Source organism: Meriones unguiculatus, chromosome 1, assembly GCF_030254825.1.
Source record: "Meriones unguiculatus strain TT.TT164.6M chromosome 1, Bangor_MerUng_6.1, whole genome shotgun sequence".
In the NCBI taxonomy this organism is placed as follows: Eukaryota; Metazoa; Chordata; class Mammalia; order Rodentia; family Muridae; genus Meriones; species Meriones unguiculatus.
In genome coordinates this window covers 164806537-164831003 of record NC_083349.1, presented here as the reverse complement: position 1 = coordinate 164831003, position 24467 = coordinate 164806537, and the positions used below count along the sequence as shown (strand labels likewise).

The 24467-nt window shown below is 41.4% G+C and overlaps 1 protein-coding gene across 2 annotated transcripts; it reads left to right on the top strand.

Moving 5' to 3' along the window:
- The first annotated feature begins 11 nt into the window (after window positions 1-11).
- Window positions 12-23143, top strand: Acad8 (acyl-CoA dehydrogenase family member 8). Of its 2 annotated transcripts, XM_021662494.2 has the most exons (11): window positions 13-176; window positions 6452-6552; window positions 7337-7506; window positions 8037-8146; window positions 8517-8593; window positions 14062-14199; window positions 18962-19097; window positions 19191-19288; window positions 19810-19962; window positions 20594-20696; window positions 22545-23143. In XM_021662494.2, the coding sequence occupies exons 1-11, from the start codon at window positions 44-46 to the stop codon at window positions 22595-22597; spliced, it is 1272 nt and encodes a 423-aa protein (XP_021518169.1). In that variant the 5' UTR covers window positions 13-43; the 3' UTR covers window positions 22598-23143. The 2 variants fall into 2 exon arrangements, with proteins under 2 accessions (XP_021518170.1, XP_021518169.1); XM_021662495.2 differs by lacking the exon at window positions 20594-20696 and having other exon boundaries at window positions 12-176.
- Window positions 23144-24467: the final 1324 nt, after the last annotated feature.

Below are 24467 nucleotides of genomic sequence, written 5' to 3'. Positions count from 1 at the left end.
AGAGTGCCACGGTTTGCGAACTACAAGTTAAGAGCCGGGCCAGATGGCCTGGGGTCTGAGACTGGGATTGTCTGTGGTAATGTTGCGATACAGCTCGCGGCGCCTTGGGTGTCTGCGCCCCGCTCTCCGGTTCCTGACTCGGACCGACCACCGGAGCGTCACTTTCTGCATCGACCGTAAGACTTGTCTGGGCGAGGGGAGAGCGAGACTTTGATGGGCATCTGTGTGGGTCCTGGTTTCCAACCGCTTTGCTGGCTCTGGCCTCATCCTGACACATCCACCGACCCCCTCGGTCCAGGCCTAGGGTCTCTTAACCGACTCACTTTGTCCTCATAATCTACCTTTCCCGGACCCGCTTCTCTCTCCCCAATCAGTCCTGTCCCACTAACTTCCTCCCATAACCCAGGATCTGTTCTCGGGGCCAGCTCCGTCGGTCCAGTCCAGTGCAGTGCTCGCTCCCCTTCCCCAGCCCCGGCCTATGCTTTGTAAAGTTGAAGGAGCTTGTGACTCTGGTTGGTTGATTTCGTAGCAATAGGGTCTCAAGACAGCGAAAACTAATAAATGGGGGCTGGTCGAGATAGATGAAAAGCTCCAGTTTATATCAGGTGTTCCGCTCACAAATATAGGTTTCATAACTTATAATTAAAAGATACTCTGACTGTAGAAACTGCTGCAGGAGAGGAAAGATAACCGCAATTGATAAACCCTCCAGAGATTACAAACTGATTGTTCAAGAACCTGGCAGAATTTTGGATGTAACAGGGAGTGTTTGCCACCCACACAGACCAAGACAGTTTGTGAGGTGTGTCGATCACTTAGAATAAAACCACTTTTTCTTCTGAAACAATTTTTTAAAAATTCTTTATTTACTTAAAATAAGTATCCATTGTTTATGGCGGTAAGACCTTGGCAATTGAGACTAGATTTATAAAGTACACTTAGGCATAGAAGACTGTTTTATGTAGAAGACCAAAGAAAGACGATTTTAAGAGGCACTGCCCTGCTTATGCAACTAGAACTGAGTAAACAAGTAACCCGGTTTGATACCAAAGCTAGTAAAGAGTGTGTCCCAAGACCAAATGTACCAAATGTACAGATGTACAGTAGATGGTGGTTGAGTCTTGGGCAACTAAGATACTTGAGACAGGGTTTCTTTGTATAGCCTAGGCAATTCTGGAACTAGTTCTATAGACCAGGCTGGCTGCCTGCTTCTCTCTCTGCAGTAATGGGATTAAAGGCATGTGCCACCACCAGCCAGCTCTTTTTCATTGTTTTAAAAGAAGGTATTGGAACTGGCCACCTAGCTCAGTCAGTTTGAGTCCTTGCCTAGCATTTTCATCCATGAAGCCCTGGATTCCATCCCCACACTAACTAAACCTGCCAGACCTGCCATGGTATATGCCTGTAATCCCTTAAATTTTTGTTGTTTTCTGGAAATTGGGGTGTTTTTATTTAGATACAATATAATTTACTTTTGCTATTGTGTGTGTGTTTTTTTTTTTTTTTTTTTTAGTTAGGGCATTACTATATAGACTAGGCTGCCATGTAGTGCAGTCTGACCTTGAATTCATGATCTTCTTCAGCCTATCTAGAGCTGGGATTACAAACATGACTTTATGCTGGCTTCAATTTACTATTTAACTTGCCATTTTCTTTTTCTTTTTTCTTTTTGGTTAATGTAGCCTCAGTTTACAATGGGCTGTAACAGTAAGTTTAGAGAAGTTGCTGACTTACTGAAATAATTATTTTATTATTATTACCATCATCATCATTGTTATCTGGATTTTTTCGAGACAGGGTTTCTCTGTGTAGCCTTTGCTGTCCTGGACTCGCTTTTTAGACCACGCAAGCCTCAGAGTCACAGAGAACTGCCTGTCTCTGCCCCCCCCCCCCCCCCCCCCCCAGTGCTAGGATTACAGGCATGTGCCACAGCTCCTGGCTTATTATTTTTTAGACAGGGTCTCTCCATAGGTGACCTGGAGCTTACTATGTAGACCAAGCCGGCCTAAAACTCACACAGATCCTCCTGCCTCTGTCTCCCAAGAGCTGGAATTAGGCTTGCACCATTACTCCAAGCCTTCATTAATCATTTCTGAGCCAGAGCTCAACAGCTCAACAGCTTGGTTTGTCATAGCTGTCAGGCACTCCTTGAATACCTGGATTCTCAGGACCATTGTTTCTCTGGTTAACTTTATTTCATTTGAAGATGCTGATATTATTTAAAGGTTTGGGGCACTTAACCTTTTGCTAATAATAAAAACTTTTCTAATTTTTTTGTTTCATTTTGTTTTTTTTTTAAAGACAGGGTTTCACTTGTGTAGCCTTGGTTGTCCTGCACTCACTTTGTAGACCAGGTTGGCTTCGAACTCACAGAGATCTGCCTGCCTCTGCTTCCCTGAGTGCTGGGATTACAGGCATGCGCTAGCAGACTTTTCTAATTTTTCTTGGTTTAGGTGTGGGTTTTTTGTGGGCTCTTTGTTACTAGTGTTCGTGTGTGTTATTGGTTAAACTAAATATCCAGTGTTCAATGGGTGTAAGTGTGCTAGCTCAGAGAGGCAGAGAAAGCACCCAGCTGACCCTCCTCCTCAGCCAGCATCCCAAAAGGAACATCCCCACACCATCTCAAAAAAACCCCTCTAACTGAATGTCCCTTCCCTCTGCTTCCTACTGACTTCCTCTTACTCTATGTTTTTTTTTTTCCTATGTTCACTTCCTGTCAACAGGTTGCTTGCTCTGTCTCTTGACCTATGGTTGACTTTATTTAGTCCCTTCCAAGCAAAAAGCTCTTGGATTAAATGTGTGTGCAAGGGCTGAGCCAGACCACAACCAGAAACAGGTTTTTCAAGTAAACAATACAATCTCAGGGTTCACAATGCAATCACATCCTGCAACAAGTGTGGTTGCTCTTAAGACAGCGTTTCTCCATGTTACCTCCGGGAAGTCTGGAACTTGCAATTCTCCTTTGTCAGCTTTCCAGCACTTTGGTATACATGTGGGCCACCATACCTACCTCCTCTGCTTTTCTACTCATGTTTATTTGTGTGTGTGTGTGTGTGTGTGTGTGTGTTTATGTTCATGCTTTGTACTCTGCCCTTAAGTTTTGGTTCTGGGAATTGGGGTGTTTTTACTTAGATTCAGTATAATTTATTTTTGTTGTTGTTTGCTTTTTTGAGCTAGGGTGTCACAATATAGCCCAGGCTGTTCTTGAATTTGCCATGTAGTTTACTCTGTCCTTGAATTCATGATCCTCTGCAACCTATCTAGTCCTGGGATTATAAATATGACATTATGCTGGCTTCAATTTACTATTTAACTTGCCGTCTACATTTTTTTTTCTCAAAGCAATGCTCTCCTTTTCTAAATACCAAGTATTTGTGTTATGTAAGACGAGATGTGACTACATTGTATCTACATTGTATTTATTATATTTACTATTATAACTTACATAAAACTGTTCTTTCTAAAATGAAATTCTAAATTTTAAGTTTTTGTTTACCTGAACTGCTTGTCTTAAAAAGTAGCCCTTTATTTTCTCAAATAATATAATAAAGATTTATGAATATATATTAAAGGTGGACATAGTGGCTTATACATGTAATCCTAGCATTTGGATATCTTAGGCAGAGGATTACCTTGTTTGAAGCCAGCCTGAGCCACATAATAAATTGCAGGTCAGCTTGGGCTACAGAGTGAGACTGTCTCAAAAAAATGGAACCAACCAAACAACAAAGAAAAAAACAACTGACTCTATATTGAGCTCTTGCTAGAAGATTCTGTAGCACTTCTTTATACCTTAAGGACTTGGATTTATTACAGTGTAAGACTGTGTGTGTGTACCATATTCATCTTTGTAACACCAGCTTTGCCACACAACTGATGCTCAGTTTTTGTTGGGTACAGTGGTACTGGTATTCGCATTTAGGGATTTGTTGTGGCAGGACAAGTACCTACCACCAAAGTACAAATCTAGCTTCATTTTGTTGCTTGTTGTTTAAATAGTGTACTGAACAGGTTTTTCATTTTGTTTTTTTTTTATTTTCTTAGTGCTATGAGTTGAATCAAAGGCCTCGTGCATGCTAGGCAAGGGCATTACCACTCAGCTGTAGTCTCCCAGTTCTTTTGCAGATGAGCATTAATCTATGATCTGTAACAGCACTTGTACAAGTAAGCATGGGAACATGGCCTGACACTTCCTCCAGCAAGAAAACCATGAATCTGTTGTCCCACGCCATATTCCTAAGAGTAATACCCTCAGGTTTCTGGTGTAGGTCTCTTGGGGAAGCCTTTTCTAGGATCTTCACAGCTTTTCCTCTCCTACTCCCCTTTTGAGACAGGGTTTACTGTGTAACCCATGAATATCCTGGAACTCTCTGTGTAGGTCACACTGGCCTCAGATTCAAGAGAGGCACCCACCTTTGCCTCCTGCATTTGGGGATTGAAGGTGTGTATCATCATTCTGGGCTTTTACTAAGGGTGATGTCCAGATCTTCCCCAGAGGAACAGACTTAGCCACCAACACAACTGTGCTATGGGAAGAGCTGTACTTAGCTAGCAGGCACAAAATGTAAATTATTGTAGTGAATGACTCGTACTTTTCCTTTAAGTCTACATCCATACCACCTCAGATATGCCCCATCTCCTCCTCAGAGTTTTTCTTCAGTACCCATTAGCATTAGAGTGACCAAAGTTTTAGCATTGAAGACCGTACCTTATCACATAACCTAACTGCAGAGTATCTTCACACCTGCCTCCTCTCTTTCATAGCCATCATTGTACCCTGCTTTTTCCTGGGGCCTCTAAGTGTAGGCATGCAATCATTCCTTCCTGTAGTTTGCACCAGCACACCTGAAGCAGTGGTTCTCACAGTGAAAGAGAAATGAACGTGAACAGTGTAGGCTTGTTCAATCGTATACAACAGGTTGCTGGTTCTGCTACAGTGCCCTGGCTTCTGGAATCCGTTCTGCCTTTTCAAGTCTTAAAAGATCATTGCTTTTCACAAGAGTTTCACTTGCGTTCTTTGCTTTCAGTGTCTACCCTGTCCCTGTGGAAATCTGCTTCATTCTTAGAAAGTGGAAAACACTCCAGGTTTTCCTGATGAGCTAGTTGATAGATAGTCCTGCTGTCCAGTTCAGTCCTGCCTTCCTTACTGAATATGGTCTTTGTAAAAATTCTGTCTTACTGGTAGGGCACTAGATTACTTACATTGGGTGGGTAGGTAGTGTCTCCTACTATTTCCTCTGCTGAAAGTATATATAGTCTTTGTAAGCTCTATGAGTTTCTAGAAAAATTTTTCATCCATCTATCCTATTTGTCTGTCATCATCACTTTGCCCGTTCATTCTCCTAATCTATCTCATTCCAAGTAATGAAGCAGTTACCCAAAGTTCTATCACTAGTGGTTAAAACAAAACTGTCTAAGGACACAACTTCTCTGTTGTGTTCTCCCTTGCAACTCAAGAAAGGTGTTTTGTTTTGTTTTTTAAATCATTGTTATCCACAGGTTAAGCCTATGTATACAGATTGATTTCTCAACTGATGTTTTAAAGGGATCGTGTTGGTGGAAACCGTGGCTGCTGCCAAATATACAGAAATGGGATGGGAAAATTTTAAGGAATTTATGCAGAAAAGCTAGGAAAGCCCATCAGAAAACATGTCATTTGAGGGCAACTTTTTTTTTTTTTAATTTCTGTATTTTTTGTTTGCTTTGTGTTGCGGAGCTTGAACAGGGACTTCAACTAGGCAATGTTTTGGTTTGGATTGTGTCCTTAGCCCTTCATTTTGAAAAGCCTGCTGACCTACTTGGAATTAAAGGAAGAATGGTGGGCCAGCAAGATAATTTAGTGCAGGTAATGGGACCTGCCACTGAGCCTGATGAACTGAGTTTAATCCTTAGAACCCACTCCCTAAAGTTGTCCTCTGACTTTCACATGCATGTACACAAACACACACTCACACACAGAGAGAATAAATAGATAAGTAAATAAAATCACATGTTTTAAAAGGAATAGTGATGGTATTTGATAAGTTAGTATCTTTATGCATCTTGTTCTTCCCACTTTGATTCTTTTTGCATCCTGCTTCTTCCCCATTGTGTTCCCTGATGCCACTATCTATTTAGGCTATGACTTTGTCTTTCTAAGGGACCAAGGAAGAGATTTCTGGGAGTTGCCATGTTTTATCTTAGGATAATATGGCTAAGTGCTAGAACTATGCTTTCTTTTTCTTTTCCGGGGAAACTAGTGATGATCCTGGCACTGGAATAGCAGAGGCGGGATAGTCACAAGTTTGAGGCCAGCCTGAACTAGAGCATGAGCCTGCATCTCAAAAAAAACCATAAAGAAACACATAATATATGGCATGTTATGTAGGAGATTGCTATGAGGCACTCCTTGTTAGTGAAACTCTTCTCTCATTTTCATCCTAGAATTGAATATGTCTGGTTTTGTTCACAGCTTCCTTGGGACTAAATGAGGAACAGAAAGGATTTCAGAAAGTGGCCTTTGACTTTGCTGCTCGGGAAATGGCTCCCAATATGGCAGAGTGGGATCAGAAGGTAGGAGTCTTCTTGTGGCTAGTGTTCCAACAGATGTTGCACATAATGACTTATTTTTCTGTCCTATAGTCGGAACTTCTCAGTGTCTGTTCTCCACTCATCACCTCTTACTGCATGTGTGAAAGACTGGTGGTAGATGTGCTGGATAGCTTTATGTCAACTTGACACAGACTGGAATCATCAGAGAAGAGGGAGCCTCCAATGAGAAAATGCTTCCATAATTAGTCACTGATGTGGGAGGGCCTAGCCCATTGTGGGTGGGGCCACCTCTGGACTGGCCATCCTAGGTTCTACAAGAAAGCAAACTGAGAAAGCCAGTAAGCAGTATTCCTCCATGGGCTCTGCAGCAACTCCTGCCTCCAAGTTCCTGGCCTCTTGAATTCCTACTCTCACTGCTTTTGATGGTGCATGGGTACATGGAAGCATGAGTGAAATAAACTGTTTCCTCCCTAACTTGCTTTTGGTCATTGTATTTCGTCATCGCAGTAGTTACTCTGACTAGGACAATAGATGACTCCTTTCATAGAAGTCATCCCAGCTGTTATGTAGATGCCCCTTTTCTTTTTTAATTGAACGAAGATTTAGATATACTCAAAATGAAAGCAGTTCTATAGAAAACAAATTTGGAGAACATATGTTAACTGATAACACTATAAAATAACAAGAACCTTTGAAGCTAAGAGAATTCTACCAGGTGCAGGCATCCTCATACCTTCATTGTCCCCTCTAAAGGAAATCCGTTTCAAAACTGGTCTCTGACCACCTTGCTCTTTTTTCTGTATAGGAGCTGTTCCCTGTGGATGTGATGCGGAAGGCAGCACGGCTGGGTTTTGGGGGGGTCTACGTACGAACAGATGTGGGTGGGTCTGGACTGTCTCGCCTTGATACTTCCATCATCTTTGAAGCCTTGGCCACAGGCTGCACCAGCACCACTGCCTATATAAGCATCCACAAGTGAGCATCCACACAAAAGCACGGTGAAGGGCTGTGCTCACATGGGCTGGTAGGGAAACTTGAGATCTGTGAGAAAAAGATGAATCATGGTGGGTTGATAGTGCTTGAGAAACTAAACTGTTGTACACAGTAGGTCTGCTGCCACCTGCTGGATTTGGTTCCGTTGCCTTCTATGATAGTATGTAGAGAATTGTTTCTACCTACCTCTTCCCAAATTTCCAGTTTTGGTACCAGCAGACTTCTCTATTTTTCCTCAGTCTACAGCTGAGAAAATTTGAGAAAGTAATAGGAAGTACGTTTATCTCTGATTTTTTTTTTTTTTTTTGACTTGTATAATCTGAGAAACACCTGGGCTTCGGGTATAAGTATTCCAGGAATGTTTGTAAACCAGTCCCTTCCTGTCAAGCTAAGTCATCTCATTTGTCTCTTCTCCATGTTCACTCTCTTCTGCTTTTATTCTGTCTTGTTACCCTTTGTTTCTTCTCTATTTTTATTTCTGTCGATGGATTTCTTCTTGGTGTACCTATCAGCATGTGTGCCTGGATGATTGATAGCTTTGGAAATGAGGAACAGAGGCACAAATTTTGCCCGCCGCTCTGTACCATGGAGAAGTTTGCCTCCTACTGCCTCACTGAACCAGGTGCGTTTGTCCTCCCTGCAAGTGAGACCTAGAAAGGAGAGAAGTGAGACCTGTGTGCTTACTTGGCACATAAATTGGTTTACAAAGCAGTCTGGCTGCGGAATAATTAGGGTACTTGTCCCAGGTCCCAGGGCCTTTAGGTCATAATTCCTCCTGCCTGCAGACCACTGTTAGCTGGTTTGTGAGAGAGACAGTGGGCAGCTTGGTGCAAGCAGTGTTTACCCAATTTGAAGAATTCCATGACTGTGTGGAGTTTAAAGTAGTGCATGATAGACTTTCTAAGGAAGACCTCCTCAGATGTGGAATTGTGCTGGGCTCCTTTGGCTTCACTGACGACCTTCCGTTTGGTCTCTTTTGACCCCTGCCTCAGGAAGTGGTAGTGATGCTGCATCTCTTCTGACCTCAGCTAAACGACAAGGAGATCATTACATCCTCAATGGTTCCAAGGTAAGAGCATGTGTTCCCAGAGCAATTGGAGGCAGTTCCCGTATGCCTCCTGACAGCCCTTGGTTCCTTGAGTCTATGAGTTAATATTTCCTTATAAGAGTTTACATTGGTAAGAGGATCCCAGTGCTGGTCTTTTATGATTGAGTCTAACTGTATAAATTTTTGTCTTATTTATATTCTTTTATTTATTCTCTCATACAGTACATCTCGACTATATCCTCCTGTCCATCTATTCTTCCCAGTCCCATTCTGTCCTTTCCCCAAACCCCACCATCTCCTCTCTCTCCTAGATCCTGTGTTCCTCCTTTTCCCTTCAGAAAAGAACAGACCTCCCAGGATATCAACTGAACACAGCTTAACAAGATGCAAAAAACTAGGCACAAACCCTGGATGAGGTAACCCAGTGTGAGGAAAGGGTCCCAAGAGAAGGCAAAAGAGTCAGAGAGATACCCCCACTCCCACTGTTAGGAATCCCACAAAAACCCCAAGCTAAACAACCATAACACATTTACAGACGACCTAGTGTAGAACCACGCAGGCTCTGTGATTGCCACTTTAGTCTGTGTGAGCCCCTATGAGCTTTGCTTAGTTCTCCTGGGGTCCTCAACCCCTCTGGCTCCTACGATCCTTTCCTTTCTTCCAAGGGGCTTCCCAAGCTCTGCCTAAGGTCTGGCTGTGGGTCTCTGTATCTGCTCCCACCAACTGCCAAAGGAAGCCTTCTCCAGCAGAATATCATTAGGAATCACTTTGTTTGTTTATTTATTTATTGTCAGTCATGCTTGGTCCTGTCTCTGGCTATCCTGGCCATCCAGACAGTGTCAGGCATGGGCTCCCTCTCATGGCATGGTATGGGCCTGAAGTTAGAGCAGTCATTAGTTGTCACTCCCACAAGTTCTGCTCCACCATTACCTCAGCACGTCTTACAAACAGGACAGATTGTAGGTCAAAAGTGTTATGGCTTGGAAGTCTTACCTGGTTACAAAGGACAGTTCAGACTCCTGATTTTTCATTATTAGGAGTACTCCCTAGGGTCATCCTTATAGACTCCAGGGAGTTTCTACTGCACTAGGTTTCTATATCATCCTCCAAAGGCCCCCCTATTTTCCAAATCCACCCACCCCCAGGCTACACAGAACATTTTTGTATTTCCCCTTCCCAGGGAGAGCTTTTCATCCCCCTTGATCCCTTCTTGTTTCTTGGCTCTCTGGATCTGTGGATTGAAGCATGATTATCCTTTTTCTTTACAGTTACTACTACTTATAAGTGAGTACATGTCATGTTTATTTTTCTGGGTTTGGGCTACTTCCCTCAGCTTGATTTTTTTTCCCTAGTTCCATCCATCTGTCTGCAAATTCATGATGTCACTTTTTTTTTTTAACAGCTGAGTAATATTCCAATGTATAAATGTACCACATTTTCTTTACCCATTATCCAGCTGAGGGACATCTAGGTTGTTTTCAGTTTCTGGCTATTATGAATAAAGCCACTATGAACATAGTCTAGCAAGTGTCCATGTTAGAGGGTCTTTGGGGTATATGCCCAAGAGTGGTATAGCTAGGTCTTGAGGTAGACTAATTCCAAATTTTCTGAGGAACTGCCATATTGATTTCCGTAGTGGTTGTACAGGTTTGTACTCCCACCAGCAATTGAGGAGTGTTCCCCTTGCTCTACATCCTCACCCACATGAGCTGTCACTTATGTTATTGATCTTAGCCATTCTCATAGGTGTAAGGTAGAATCTCAGAGTCGTTTTGATTTGCATTTCCTTGATGGCTAAGGATACTAAATGTTATTTTAAGTGTTTCTTAGCCATTTGAGATTTCTCTATTGAGAATTCTGTTTAGCTCTGTACCCCATTTTTTAGTTGGGTTATTTGGTTTGTTGGTATCTAGTTTCTTGAGTTCTTTTTTTAAATCCACCTTTAAAAAGAGATTTATTTATTTATGTATATGAGTATTCTATTTGCATGACAGAGTTCACCAGATCCCATCATACATGGTTGTGAGCCACCATGTGGTTGCTAGGAATCAGGTTACTTTGGATATTAGCCCTCTGTTGCATGTGGAATTAGTGAAAATCTTTTCTCATTCTCTAGGCTGCTGAGGCTGCTGTTTGGTCTGATTTATGGTATCCTTTGCCGTATAAAAGCTTTTCAGTTTTATGAGTTCCCATTTATTAATTGTTGGTCTTAGTGCCTGTGATATTAGTGTTCTGTTTAGGATGTTGTTTCCTGTGCCAGTGTTTTTAAGGCTAGTCCCTATTTCTCTTTATTAGGCTCAATGTATGTGGTTTTTATGTTAAGGTCTTTGATCCACATAGACTTGAGTTTTGTGCAGGTGATAAATATGGATCTGTTTTCATTCTTCTACATGCAGATATCCAGTTAGACCAATATTTGTTGAAGATGCTTTTTCTTTTACATTGTTTATTTTTGGCTTCTTTATAAAAAAAATCAGGATTGCATTGGATGTGGATTTATGCCTGGGTCTTCAGTTCGATTCTATTGATCAACCTGCCTGTTTTTTTATACCTAAACTATTTGGTTTTTATTATTATAGCTCTGTAGTACAGCTTGAAATCATGGATAGTGACACCTCTAGAAGTTCTTTTATTATTCAAAATTGTGTTAGCAGTCATGTTTTGTTGTTGTTGTTTCATATGAAGTTGAGTATTGGCCTTTCAAGTAAAGGACAATAAAGTAAAATAAAGCATTGTACTGGAATTTTGATGGGGATTGTGTTGAATCTGTAGACTGCTTTTGGTAAGATAGTAGGGTTAATTCTATTGATCCATGAGCATGGGAGATCTTTCCATCTTCTGATTTTGTTAGTTTAGAGACTTGAAGTTTTTGTCATACAAGTCTTTCACTTGTTTGGTTAGAGTTACCCCAAGATATTTTTTATTGTGTCTGACTATTGTGGAGGATCTTTTTTTCCTGATTTTTTTTTCCTCAGTTGACTTGTCATTTGTATATAGAAGGGCTGCTGATTTGTTGTTGTTGTTGTTTTGAGTTAATCTTGTTTCTAGCCACTTCTTTTTATTAGCTGTAGGAGTCCCCTGGTAGAACTTTTAGTGTCACTTAGGTATACTATCAGTGTTATGAAAAGTATCAGCTCAGGACACCCAAGACCAAGTTCTCAACACAAAGGAGATTCATTTGCTTCAGAGGGACAGAAAGCAGAGAATAAGAGACAAAAACAGGAGGTAGAGGATAGAGGCGAAGGGACCAAAGGTAAGGGTGGAGTGGTATTTGTCCTGGATGACAAAAGACTACCTCTGGATAGAGAGGAGACAGATGTGGCACATAGGAAAATGGTGGTTTATAAAGAAAGGTACAAGGGGAACCCTGGTGTTAGGATGAGGTCTTAACTTTAATTGGGCATGTTAATTAATTATGGGAGCCAAAGGGGTTTTTGATTGATCCATTTCAATACTTTGGTAGCTGATCTTATTAGTCATCCTCAGGAGGAGGAAATGGAAAATAAGGAGAGAAAAAAAAAAAGGAAATAAGGGAATACACCTTGGTGGCTAGCATTAGGAATGTAATCTAACAGTTTTTAGCAAGGCAGAGGGAATCGGGGGCAAGTTCAGGGTTTGTCAGAGCCATGCTTGCCATGTCCACCAGAGTCTCTTCAATCAGATCATCTGCAAATAAGAATACTCTTGACTTCTTCCTTCCAAATTTGTACCCCCTTGATCTCTTTTTGTTACCTTACTTCTCTAGCTAGAACCTGAAGTACTTACTGTATTGAATAGGAATAGAGAGGGTGGACCACCTTGTCTTGTTCCTGATTTTAGTGGAGTTGCTTTGAGTTTCTCTCCATTTAATTTTGTTGGCTATCAGGTATGCTTGTAAGTTGCCTTTATTATGTTTAGGCATGTGTCTTATATTCCTGATCTTTCCAAGAGTTTTATCATGAAAGGATGTCGGATTTTGTCAAAGGCTTTTTTGGCATCTAATGAGATTATCATGTTTTCCTTTTCTTTCTTCCATTTTATTTTTATGGTGGATTACATTTACTGATTTTTGTATGTTGAACCATCCCTACATCTCTGGAATGAATCCTTTTTGATCACAGTGACAGTGAGTGATCTTTTTGATATGTGCTTGAATTCAGTTTGTGAGTATTTTGTTGAATATTTTTGCATCTGTGTTCATAATGGAAATTGGTCTTTCAATTCTCTTTCTTTGTTGAATCTTTGTGTGGTTTGGGTATCAGAGTGACTGTGGCCTCATAAAATGAATTTAGCAATGCTCATTCTGTTTCTGTTCTATGGAATAATTTGAGGAGTGTTGGTATTAGCTTTTCTTTGAAAGTTTGGTAAAATTCTGTGCTGAAACCCTCTGGCCCTAGTATTTTTTGTTTTTTGTTTTTTCTGGTTGAAAGACATTTAATCTGTTTCTGTTTTCTTAAGGTTATAAGTCTATTTAAACTGTTTATCTGATCTTGATTTAACTTTGGTAAGTGGTATCTATCAAGAAAAGTATCCATTTCTTTTAGATTTTTCCATTTTATGGGAAACAAGCTTTTAAAGTATAACTTAATGATTCTCTAGATTTTCTTGGAGTCTATTGTTATGTCTCCCTGTCATTTCTGATTTTGTAAATTTGGATTTTCTCTCTCTGACTTTTAGTTAGTTTGGATAAGGCTTGGTCTAGTTGATTTCCTCAAAGAACCAACAGTTTGTTTCATTGATTCTTTGTATTGTTTTCGTTTTATTGATTTCAGCCTTTGGTTTGATTATTTCCTGTCATCTACCCCTCTTTGGTGTCCTTGCTTCTTTTTGTTCTTGGACTTTCAGGTGTGCTGTTAAGTTGCTAGCATGAGATCTCTCCAATTTCTTTATGAAGGCCCTTAGTGCTATGAACTTTCCTCTCAGAATTGCTTTCAATGTGTCCCAAAAGTTTGGGTATATTGTGTATTCATTTTCATTGAATTCTAGGAAGTCTTTCATTCTTTTTTATTTTTGTCCTGACTCAGTAGTCATTCTCATCCAGTAGGGAATCAAATAGAGAGAAGAGAGAACTGGGGATAGTGTTGAGGGTGGGGCCACCAAGAGGGTGCAGGAGGTCTTCTGGTGGCCTGCCTGGAATCCTGGTGATGGGTGTGACCTCAGGTCCAGCAGGGAGTTCACCACATTAGTTGGGGGCTGGAATATGGTGATGATGAGTGCAGGGACATTGGAGATTGTATCAGAGTGGGGTGCACCGAAAGAGTGGAGGAAGTAGCCTACCTGATCTTCTGGCAGGAATGGCCTCTGGTTGGGCAGGGTGTCTGCTTCGTTTTTATTTTTCTCAACTAAATCCCTGATTCTATAGGCACTGTGGGAGCCATGTACCCTCTACCCCATCCTCTGCATTGTTATGCCTTTGTTATATTGTTGGGAGTCTTCCAGTCGTTTCCCCAGTTGTCAGGCTTAGAAATCATGCATTCCATGATCCTCACACATCGCCTCTCTACCCACAGGCCTTCATCAGTGGGGGTGGTGAGTCAGACATCTATGTGGTAATGTGCCGAACTGGAGGATCAGGCCCCAAGGGTATCTCCTGCATAGTTGTTGAGAAGGGAACCCCTGGCCTCAGCTTTGGCAAGAAGGAGAAGAAGGTGAGTCAATTACTCAGCTGTAAACAATTCAAGTTATAAGTCTCTGCCATCTGTTAAGCCAACTCCTGCCCTATTTCACGGAATAGGTTTACGAGTGGGTATAGAGCAATGAAATCATTGTCAAAGAAACAGGCTCCAGGGAAAATGACAAATTTGCTGGCTAGTTTCATAAGCTATTTAAATTCTCTCTCTCTTTTTTCTGTATTTCTTTTTCTCTTTGTATGCCTGCATTTATATGCATGTGTTTGTGAGGAGTTGATGTTGGATGTCTTCCTCAATTGTTCTTCACCTTATTTTCAGTCAGGATCTCTTTTAGTTTAATTCAGTTATTTTAATTTAATTGTTATTGTTTTTGAAGCAGGGTCTTACTAGGTAGCCCTGGCTAGTCTCACTATGTAGGCAAGGCCAGTTTCAAACTTACAGATACCCTATGCCATCATGACTGACCAGAGAGCATTTCCTAATGAACCTGGAACTTGCCTGTTCAGTGAGACTGACTGATAAGCAAGTCCGAGGGATCATGCTATCACCACCTTCCCAACTACACCTGGCTTTTTATTTGGGTGCTAAGGATTGAACTTGGATCTTCATGCATGCATGGCAAGCACCTTACTGTAAATTGAGCCATCTCCCCAATTTTTGTCCTATAGTTTTTAGCCAGCTTTTACCATACTTTGTTATCCCAGAAACATATGAAGAGCTGATGTTTGTCAGAAGTCTCAGGAATAAAGGCATATAAGATACTTTTCTTTTCTAACAAAAATAAAATAAAACAAAACTCATTGACAGGGAGGGCTGTAGGTGTTTCAACCATCTGAAGACAGTGTTTCCATAAGTGCTTTGAAAAATAAGATTCTCCTAGGATTAAGAAACCCTACATAGAGCTGGAGAGATGAGTCAGCGTTTAAAAGCACTGGCTGCTCTTCCAGAGGCCCTTAGTTTAATTCCCAGCAACCACATATATCTATAATGTGATCTGATGGCTTCTTCTGGTGTGCAGCTATACATGCAGATAGAGCAGTCATATACATAAAATATATAAAATCTTATTATAAAAAAACAAAAACAAGAAATTCTATATGCAGGTGGTGAACAGGAAATGCAATAATGTAATTGCTGATAAGTCAGGACCCACTGAGGTTTTTTTAAGGACAGGTGATGAAAACAGAAGTACAGTTGTCCTTAGATTAGGGCTTTTGGGGATAATTCAGGTATGAAATAACTCCTAAATACCTCCTATATTTCCCTAGTGTTTCCACATTTTTCGTCATGATGCTTTCTGGCCCTTAACAGTTGCCAAGGGCCTATAGGTTTGGTACCTCCTCTCTTTTGTAGCATTACAGTCATTTATTAGATGCCTACAGTGTTCATACATACATACATGCATACAGATAGCTGTATGCTATCTCCTGGGAAGATACAGAATCCTTAGTCATTCCTAGCCCTATTTGGACTTAAAAATACATACAACTTTATGTGTATAAAATTTCTACAGCTGGGCATGCTAGTGCACACATGCGATTCCAGCATTGTGAACACTGGTCAGTAAGATTACAAGTACTAAGCCCACTGGGCAGCATGTCACACACAAACACACATGCATAGTTATAATAACAACAAAAAATATTTGCCTATTTGCAGAAGAAAAAAAATGGTGTGTGGGTATCATTGCAAGAAAGGTGCTGAGTCTTTTAGTTAGCCTATTGAACAATATTATTGAGAGGATTTTTGTTTTGTTTTGGTTTTGGTTTTGGTTTTTTGAGATGGGGTTTCTCTGTATAGCCTTGGCTCTCCTGGACTCACTTTGTAAGACCAGGCTGGGCTTGAACTCACAGAGGTTGCCTGCCTCTGCCTCCCCAGCTGCTGGGATTACAGATGTGCGCCACCAAGCCGAACATTATTGAGAGTTTTTAACCTCTTACTTGTATTGACTTTACAGGAGGATAATTATTTACTTTTCCTGGATTTAGTTATTAAGAGGCTTTGTGTGGAAGAATGAGTTTTATCATGGAGGTCTGGAAGTGAGAATAATGAGCTATACAAGTAGTTGTCTAGGCATACAGGTCTTCCAGAAGGGAGACCATTTGCCCCCTCCTGCAGCCCACTACAGCTTTCCTAAAGCATTAGGAGAAGAATCTTATCCATACAGGAAAAGAAAGTAGATTATATGTCTGTGGGCATGTGTTCATCCTTTCATAGGAGCACATGGAGCCTAAGATTAGCTTTGGGTGTGTCTTAATGTTTTTCTATTGCTGTGAGGAGTCACCGTGATCCAGACAACTTATACAATAAAGAATTTAATTTGTGGGTCACAGTTCCAGAGGGATTAGAGTCCATGACAATCATGAACTTACATTCTGGTCCACAGGCAGGAAGGAAAGAGAGAGCTAACTAGGAATGACATAGACTTTTAGAACCTCAGAACCAATCCCCAGTGGCACAACTCCTCCAGCAAGGCCGCACCTTCTACTCTTTCTCATATAGTTCTGCCAACTGCTGACCAAAATTCAAATACATGAGCCTGTGAGGACATTCTCATTCAAAGTGTTCTCTCACTCTCCTCTTTTTTTTTTTTTTTTTTGACAAGATTTCTTATTGAATCTAATGCACATGTATTTTGGTCAGTGAGCTATGAAAATCTGTTTTCATGCCTCCATTTACACACATACCAGTTACAGATGTGTGTGCAATAATACCTGGCTTTTTACTTGGGTTCTAGGGAGGTAAACTGAGGCCCACTTACGTGGCAGGTATTTTTACCCACTGAGCCATGAAGATACATAGTTTTTACAATTAAGATTTTACAGGTGAGAGAACGTAGTAGTTGTTTGTAGTTTGTTTCTTTAATGATTAGACTTTTTGTTTTTTCAAGATAGGGTTTCTCTGTGTAGCCCTATCTGCCCTGAGTGCTGGGATTAAAGGCATGTGTCACCACTGCCCAGCATGACTAGTCATTCATTTTTTAAAAATTTATATAATTTTATTTTATGTGTATTAAGTGTGAAGGTGTCAGATCCCTTGGAATTGGCATTACAGACAGTTGTGAGCTGCCATATGGGTGCTAGGAATTGAACCCAAGTCTTTTGGAAGAGCAAACAGTGCTCTTAACCACTGAGCCATCTCTCCAGCCCATGATTAGACATTCTTATGGTCAAAATTTTTAGATACATTCTTGCTTTTAGATGTCTGTATTTGGTTTGAAGTTATCCATCACACGGGACAATAATGGGAAGTTTCAGTCTTTTGGTAGAGACTACAGGAGCTTTAAAAAGAACAAATTCAGTTCCAGTTTATTTGGTTTTGGTTTTCTCAGACTGAGTCTCATTAGCCCAGACTGACCACAAACTTGCTATATAATGAAGGATCACCTTGAACTCCTGATCCTCCTGCCACTGAGTCCAAAGGGCTAGGCTCGCAAGAATGCACCACCATGCATGGCTAGAAGTTTTGATGTTAGGAAATGATGTAAAAGCAGTGTTTTTTAGGTAGTGTTTTCTAGGTAGGAGAGAGCTCAAGTATTGTATGTAGTTCATGATTTTCATGGGCTATCTTGCTGAGCCTAAAGCTCCTTTGAGTTTCTGAATACCTTGATAAGGAGCAATGGGGATGAAACAGTGAGGCCTCTATAAGTATATATAAAACATCAGAGTGAGACTTTGCTAAGAGATTCTACTAACTTTCTAGTCCAGCTCTTGTACTTTTTCCCCCCTCTGAGACAGAGTTTCTCTGTGTAGCCCTGGCTGATCTGGACTTATTTTGTAGACCAGGCTGGCCTCAAACTCACAGAGATTCGCCTGCCTCCACTTCCCCAAGTGCTGGGATGACAGGAGTGCACCACCATGCCCAGCTCAGTGATTGTACTTCTATGTAAGAAAAAAAAAGGTAAAAAAGAAGTCAAGTGATTTGTCCAAAGATGGAAATTATAATCAGGTGATATGACAGAAGCTACATTTCAAGTGTTTGAAGTTTCACTGGGCTTATGTCTAACATATCCAGTGATGTTCTAGAAAGCAATTTTTCTTGGGGAATCGAAGCAAAACTCATATTTGTGGCATTTGCTAATTCAATGGCTGATTTCAAACTACTTTTGCAAGATCTTAGAATGACAAGTCAGGAAAAAACAGGGCATAGTTGGTTCCGGTGAGTTGATATCACATTACTGGGTCTCACTGCAGCTAAATGTTGGAGCAGGGCCTTTTAGTACAGTGCATGTCATGTATCTTGTCTAATTATAGCACCTTTTAGGGACACTAGACCTTTGAAAGGAAAAGTGTGGTTATTGTTCACAAGGCCTTGAAAAGTAAACTTTTCCAAATAATCTCTCATAGAAGATGTACTCACAGAGACATTGAAAATGAAGACAGATCTGGTTCTGCCCCTACAAGAAGCAAGAAGTATTCGTAGATAAGAGTTCACAAAGTAGATTTGTGTGATATGTTCCACTGTGTAACCTGGCTGCAATCCTGGCACTTAGGGGCCTGAGGCAGGAAGAGCACACTGCAGGTCTCCTGGACTACAGAGTAAAACCATGGTGAAAAATAAACAACACTGCTCTATAAGTACTGACAAACCTTTACGTCTGAACATTGTTCTTCTTCTGCTTTAGGCTCTTATGGGTCTAAGTGCAAGGTTTCTGGAACCCATACTTTACAAGCTAAGTGCCAGATTGCTGGAACCCATACTTTACAAGCTTCTGTCCACAGGGAAGGCCGCCTTGCTTTGGAAATCGTTGGGCAGCCACCAAGATCCTAATTTTTGCCAGGTGGGGTGGAACTCGCAGCCAACCCGAGCAGTGATCTTTGAAGACTGTGCTGTCCCAGTGGCCAATAGGATTGGGAGCGAGGGGCAGGGCTTTATCATCGCCATGAAAGGACTGAACGGCGGGAGGATCAACGTTGGTGAGGCCAGAAAGGAGTTGGGGAAGGAAAGCAAGGGCTGAGGCTAGCAACTGTCGTTCAGGCTCAGCTGAGGTCCTGACTGTTCCTCTGTAGCATCCTGTTCTCTGGGGGCTGCTCATGCTTCAGTTATCCTTACCCAAGAGCACCTCAAGGTCCGGAAGCAGTTTGGAGCACCTCTAGCCAGATGCCAGGTAAGGTACCTGGGGTCTACATTTGTATTCTGTTTACACCTTCCATAGGGCCCACATTCTTGAAAGGGTTGGGCCAGGGGGTCATGGACATGTGATGGGCATGATAGGACATGAAGAATGTGCCACCATCTTAATGTATATATTGCATGTACCAATGCTTTTTTTTCAGGAGACAGTAATTCCAAGGTAGTACTTAGAAAAGGCACCTAATTTGAGATGCTTTTGCTTGTATGAGTGTGTATGTGAGAGCATGTGGGTGTGGGTGTCTCTGTCTATGTGGAGGTCAGCAGATAACTTTCAGAAGTTGGTTCTCTCCTGCCACCTATGGGATTATCTGGGGGTAAAAAAGAGTATCAGGTCTGTATGTGTATATATGGGCCTCTACCTACTGAGCCAGCTTGTCAGCTTAAGATATGTTTTCAATGGTTCCAGGTCATCCTAGATGATCTGTTGAAACCCATGTGTCTTTGGTTTTTTGTTTTTTGTTTTTTTTTTGGTTCCGTTCTCACCTGTGGCTGTAGTACCTGCAGTTCCAGTTGGCAGACATGGCCACCAAGCTGGTTGCCTCCCGGCTGATGATCCGCACTGCAGCAGTGGCTTTGCAGGAGGAGCGGGAGGATGCAGTGGTCCTGTGTTCTATGGCCAAGCTCTTTGCTACAGAGGAATGCTTTAATGTAAGTGAGGAGTCTTCTTCCCTTTCTGCGGTAGACAGGAAGCTTCTGCTAGGTTTAGGGATTTTGAGAGAGATGAGTCATCTATAGAACCCTGGTCTCTGGAGGCATCACTTTGGGACTTAAGGATACAGATGAATTTATGGAAGGTCTGCATGGGAGCTCTCCCTGCTGCTTTTGTAGCCTTTTCCATTCTATTAAATGCATCAGTAATGCTGTCTTTCAGGTATGTTCTAGAGGTCCAAAACAGCCCAATGATGCTACCCAAATGTAGCACTAATTAGCATGTTGACTTTATCAAGCACAGAGCTGTTTCCACACTGAGACTGCCTTGTCACTAGGTGGCACCTGAATGTCCTGTAATCAGTCAGTAAGGGGGGTTGTAGGCAGCTTTGCATACAGGACAGCATGAAGGAGAAAAGCAGATGCTTGTGCATTGTCTGGCTGGCAGGCATTGACTGCTTCAGTAGGAAGATTGCCTTTCTGCCTGACCATTTAGAATCTGGAGCTTCTCTCTGGGCCCTGTTCTTTCATTCATTTAGCATAGGCTGAGGTTTGGAGTGGGGATGGAAGCTAAGTACTCCACAGTCCTCCTGGGACCAAAGACATCTGTCTCCTCCCTGTTTCCCAGCAGATCTGCAACCAGGCTTTGCAGATGCATGGGGGATATGGCTACCTGAAGGATTATGCTGTTCAACAGTATATGCGGGACTCCAGGGTCCACCAAATCCTGGAAGGTAAAACTTGACAGAGGTCATTCTCTTCCATTTGGAGCAGTTAGAAGATATATACTTTTCCAAGACTATCTTAGTACCTCTGAGATCCTGCCAGGTCCTCTGTCTTTATCTCCATTCTTCCTTTCCTCAGCCCTGCTTTGAAAGTGGTCTGCTGCCACAGTAGAAAGTGCTCTCACTGAGAGTCAGGAGACCCTGCTTCATCCTCACGAGGGAGGGAGGCCTCAGACCTCTCCACTCCTTTTTGTAATTTCAAAGAAGACTCAAACAAAGCTAGTATATGAGAAATCTTGTTGGAAAGCACACTGGTGACTGTTTTCTATGTTATAAAGGACTTGGTCTTCAAGGATCTTAAACTTCCAAACAGCAGTTTAACAGCCAGCCACATTGTCTAAATGTTATCTGTCAGTATTGCTAGAATATTTAGTAAATTTGTTGGCATGTGGCTTTCTCCTTTAACTACAGACATTCTCTTAGGCAACTGTGTGAGTTAGGCACAGTATGGCTTAGACCCAGGAATCAGTCGGTAAGTCTGAAAGGGACACAGTTTCTGTTCCCAATAGCGTAGGCAGCCAGGTCTGTCACAGTACTGGGGAGCGTGGGACAGAGCTTCTCTGTGTGCTTTTTGGTGAAACAATGTAGAGGTCTTTTATTGGGGTCACAAAGACTGTAAGGGTATGTTCCCTACCTTCAAAGGATCCATGTCATGCCTGAGTGGGTATCATAATTGTCTGGAGGACTTTTTCAAGTGGGTTATTGAGCCCCACCCTCAGTGTTTCTGCTTCACTGGGTCAGCTGAAGGCTGTGGTCACTGATTTGGAAAGTTTGAGTTCTGTTGTCCTATGTCTGAGTCATAATCCTAGAGGGCTGCTTTCTATCCAAACTTGAACTTGATTGAACCTTAATTTAGCTCAGCCCCTTATACTGAAACCAAATATCCCAGAGTTTTTTGAGTGGGAAATGTCACCATTTTACAAGGAAGTTTGGATTTGGCTTTCTTTGAGATTGTGTGATTATCTGTTTCTCAAGGTCTTTACTTTGTTTTTGTTTGCATAGAAGGCCACTAATAAAAATAAAATAAGCAATCAATTCCTTCCTTTGGGGCAGATATTTTATTCTATAGTTAAGTTTTTTGTCCCCAAAGAAATATATATTATTGAAAATCTATAAAATATGCAAAAAGTAAAATATCATTCATCTTTCTATATCCAGGATGTGTATAAATATATGTTATATATGTTTGTTAAATTCCTCAGACTTTTTCCTATTCTTTTACAAGTATAATTAAATTTTAAAAATTAGGGTTACACTATTTTTCTTCTACATCTTAATTTAATACAATCATTTTTGTCATCAGGAGGGGTCTTTAAAAGGGTAATTATTCTCCCCCTGAGCCAGGAAGATGGCCACAGGTACAGCCCGCCACTGCCAAGCCAGAGGCCTGAACTTGATCCCCAGGACCTACATGGTAGAAGGAACAAGTCGTCCTCCGACCTTCGCATGCACACACTGGCATAGGCACATCCACACAGTACACACGTGCACTCACACAATAAATACATGTAATGTTTTTAAAAATTTAGAGATAAATATTGCTGGGTGTGGTGATGCACACCTGTAATCTGAGTGCTGGTGGGGTAGGAAGATCAGGAGTTCAAGGTCATCCTCATCTATATATTGAGTTCAAGGCCAGTGTGGGCTACATTAGACCCTGTCTCAAGCCAAACAGCAACAAATGTAAATACTGTTTTTTATACTGTCATTTTACTCTAATTACAAAAGAAGTCGCAGTTGTTGTTTAAATCCATGACTACTGTGTTCCTACTGAATCCCTCATTGTTCCTCTTGCAGGTAGCAATGAAGTAATGAGGATGCTGATCTCTCGAAGCCTGCTTCAGGACTAGCTCCCACACTGGGGAGTCCAGCCTAGAGTTCCATGTACAGCTGTAATCAGTGTGGATTGCTCATACGGGCTGTTCAGTTGCAAATGGATCATGAAGTAGACTGAAGGACTGAGCTCTTCAGATAGAGACCTTGAGCTGTAGTGCTGGCTCTAAGGCAGGAACAGGGTTCTTAGCAGAGCTAGATGGACTGCCCTGAGGAGCCAAAAGAAGACCTGCACACTGCTTTCCTCATTCTGGAAGGACAAAGTCAAAGATGTGGCTTGGATGCACACTACATGCATTTTGTTGTTTCTTGTCCTAGGGCCTAGGTACTTAAATGAAGTTTTTCCTGATTATAGCAGCAAAGTACTGAGGAGGGCAAGGACAGTGGACAGCCCTGCCCCTTTCTATTCTCTGTCCTGCACTAAGTGGTGTCTCAGGACAATACTCCTCAACTCAGATCATGATGAAGTGACTCTTCGGGAACCTACTGCTAAGCTATGAATTAGGGTTTACCTTCACTCCTGCAACCATGAAATAAATGCCAAGGGCTAAGGTTATTTGGAATATTTGGATCCTTATATGGGCTTTTATTTCTTCTTTGGGGACTTCTTCTTTTAAGGACTTTTAATTAGTACTTTGGTAAGATCTATCTCTTTACTATCCACTTCCATCTGTAAGCCTTAAAACTATATTTAAGATTTTTGTATTTTATTAAATATTTAATTGGATTTTGAAATAATGAGGAAAAGTTTATCTTTTAAAGAGTACATCCACTTATTAATAATTTTGCAAAAAAAGCACTATTTGTCATGTGTGAACATATAAGTACTTTCAATGATTAAGTCTTTGAGGAAAATCCTTTTACAGATGATTATTTAATCCATCTTTTGATATATAGAAAAAAATGTGCAAAATATTTTCTTAAACACAAGTCAGTGATTCTGAAAAAGGGTCTACCACAGCCAAACATTAAGTGGAACTCAGGGAGTCTTGTGGAAGAGTTAGGGGAATGATTGAGGGAGCTGGAGAGGTCAAGGATACCACAAGAAGACCTACATTGCCAACTAACCTGGGGCCATGGGGCCTCACAGAGACTGAGCCAACCAAAAAAAAAAAAAAAAAATATATATATATATATATATATATATTCATGGACTAGACGTAGGCCCCCTACACATGAAGCTGATGGGCTTCTTGATTCTCAAGTGGGTCCCCAAAAAGTAGAGCAGGGGCTATCTCTGACTTGGGCTCTGTTGCTTCCCTCTGGATCCTGTTTCCATAGAAGGGTTGCCTTGTTTTGCTTCAGTGAAAGAAGAGGCACGTAGTCCTGATTTGACTTGATTTGGTGTGCCAGGGTGGGTTTATACTGGGTGGGAGGTTTTAGGGGGAAGAAGAGATATAGGGAAACTGGGTGGGAGGATGAGACTGGAAGGAGAAGAGGGAGTAGGGTTGTGATTGGTGTGTAAAATGAACAAATGAATAAATTAATGAAAAAAGGGAAGAAAAGGAGTCTCTGTCTTTAGCTATGACAGATACTTTCTTTTCTGAACACATGATCTGTCTTTGAAATTGTCTTGTGCATGGAGCAAGGTGTGATTCAAAGTTGAAAATGGGATTCTGCTGTGCATAGCTACATTAGCATTTGCTGAAGTAGTGTATGGTCACAGTGTCCAAAAAAGACAGACTAGCCTGGCAAAAATGGGAAGGTAGCCTAGCCCATAGGCTCCACTTCCACAATGAGGACCTAGCTTCCAATTTGTTGGAGTGTGGTCTGATGCTTTGTATTTGTTAATTGCTTGTCCCTACCCCCAACCCTTTCGAGATTCTTACTGTTTATGAACAAACTGTCATATACCCCAAGTATTGCTGTTTAACCTTGCCTAAGAAA

What these genes read in the sequence shown, in the direction of transcription:
- Acad8 (XM_021662494.2), top strand. Translation starts at nt 44, where the DNA reads ATGGCCTGGGGTCTGAGACTGGGATTGTCTGTGGTAATGTTGCGATAC. An exon ending in CACCTCTAGCCAGATGCCAG is followed by an intron (nt 19,289 to 19,809) that starts GTAAGGTACCTG and finishes CTGTGGCTGTAG; the next exon opens with TACCTGCAGTTCCAGTTGGC. An exon ending in GGTCCACCAAATCCTGGAAG is followed by an intron (nt 20,697 to 22,544) that starts GTAAAACTTGAC and finishes TTCCTCTTGCAG; the next exon opens with GTAGCAATGAAGTAATGAGG.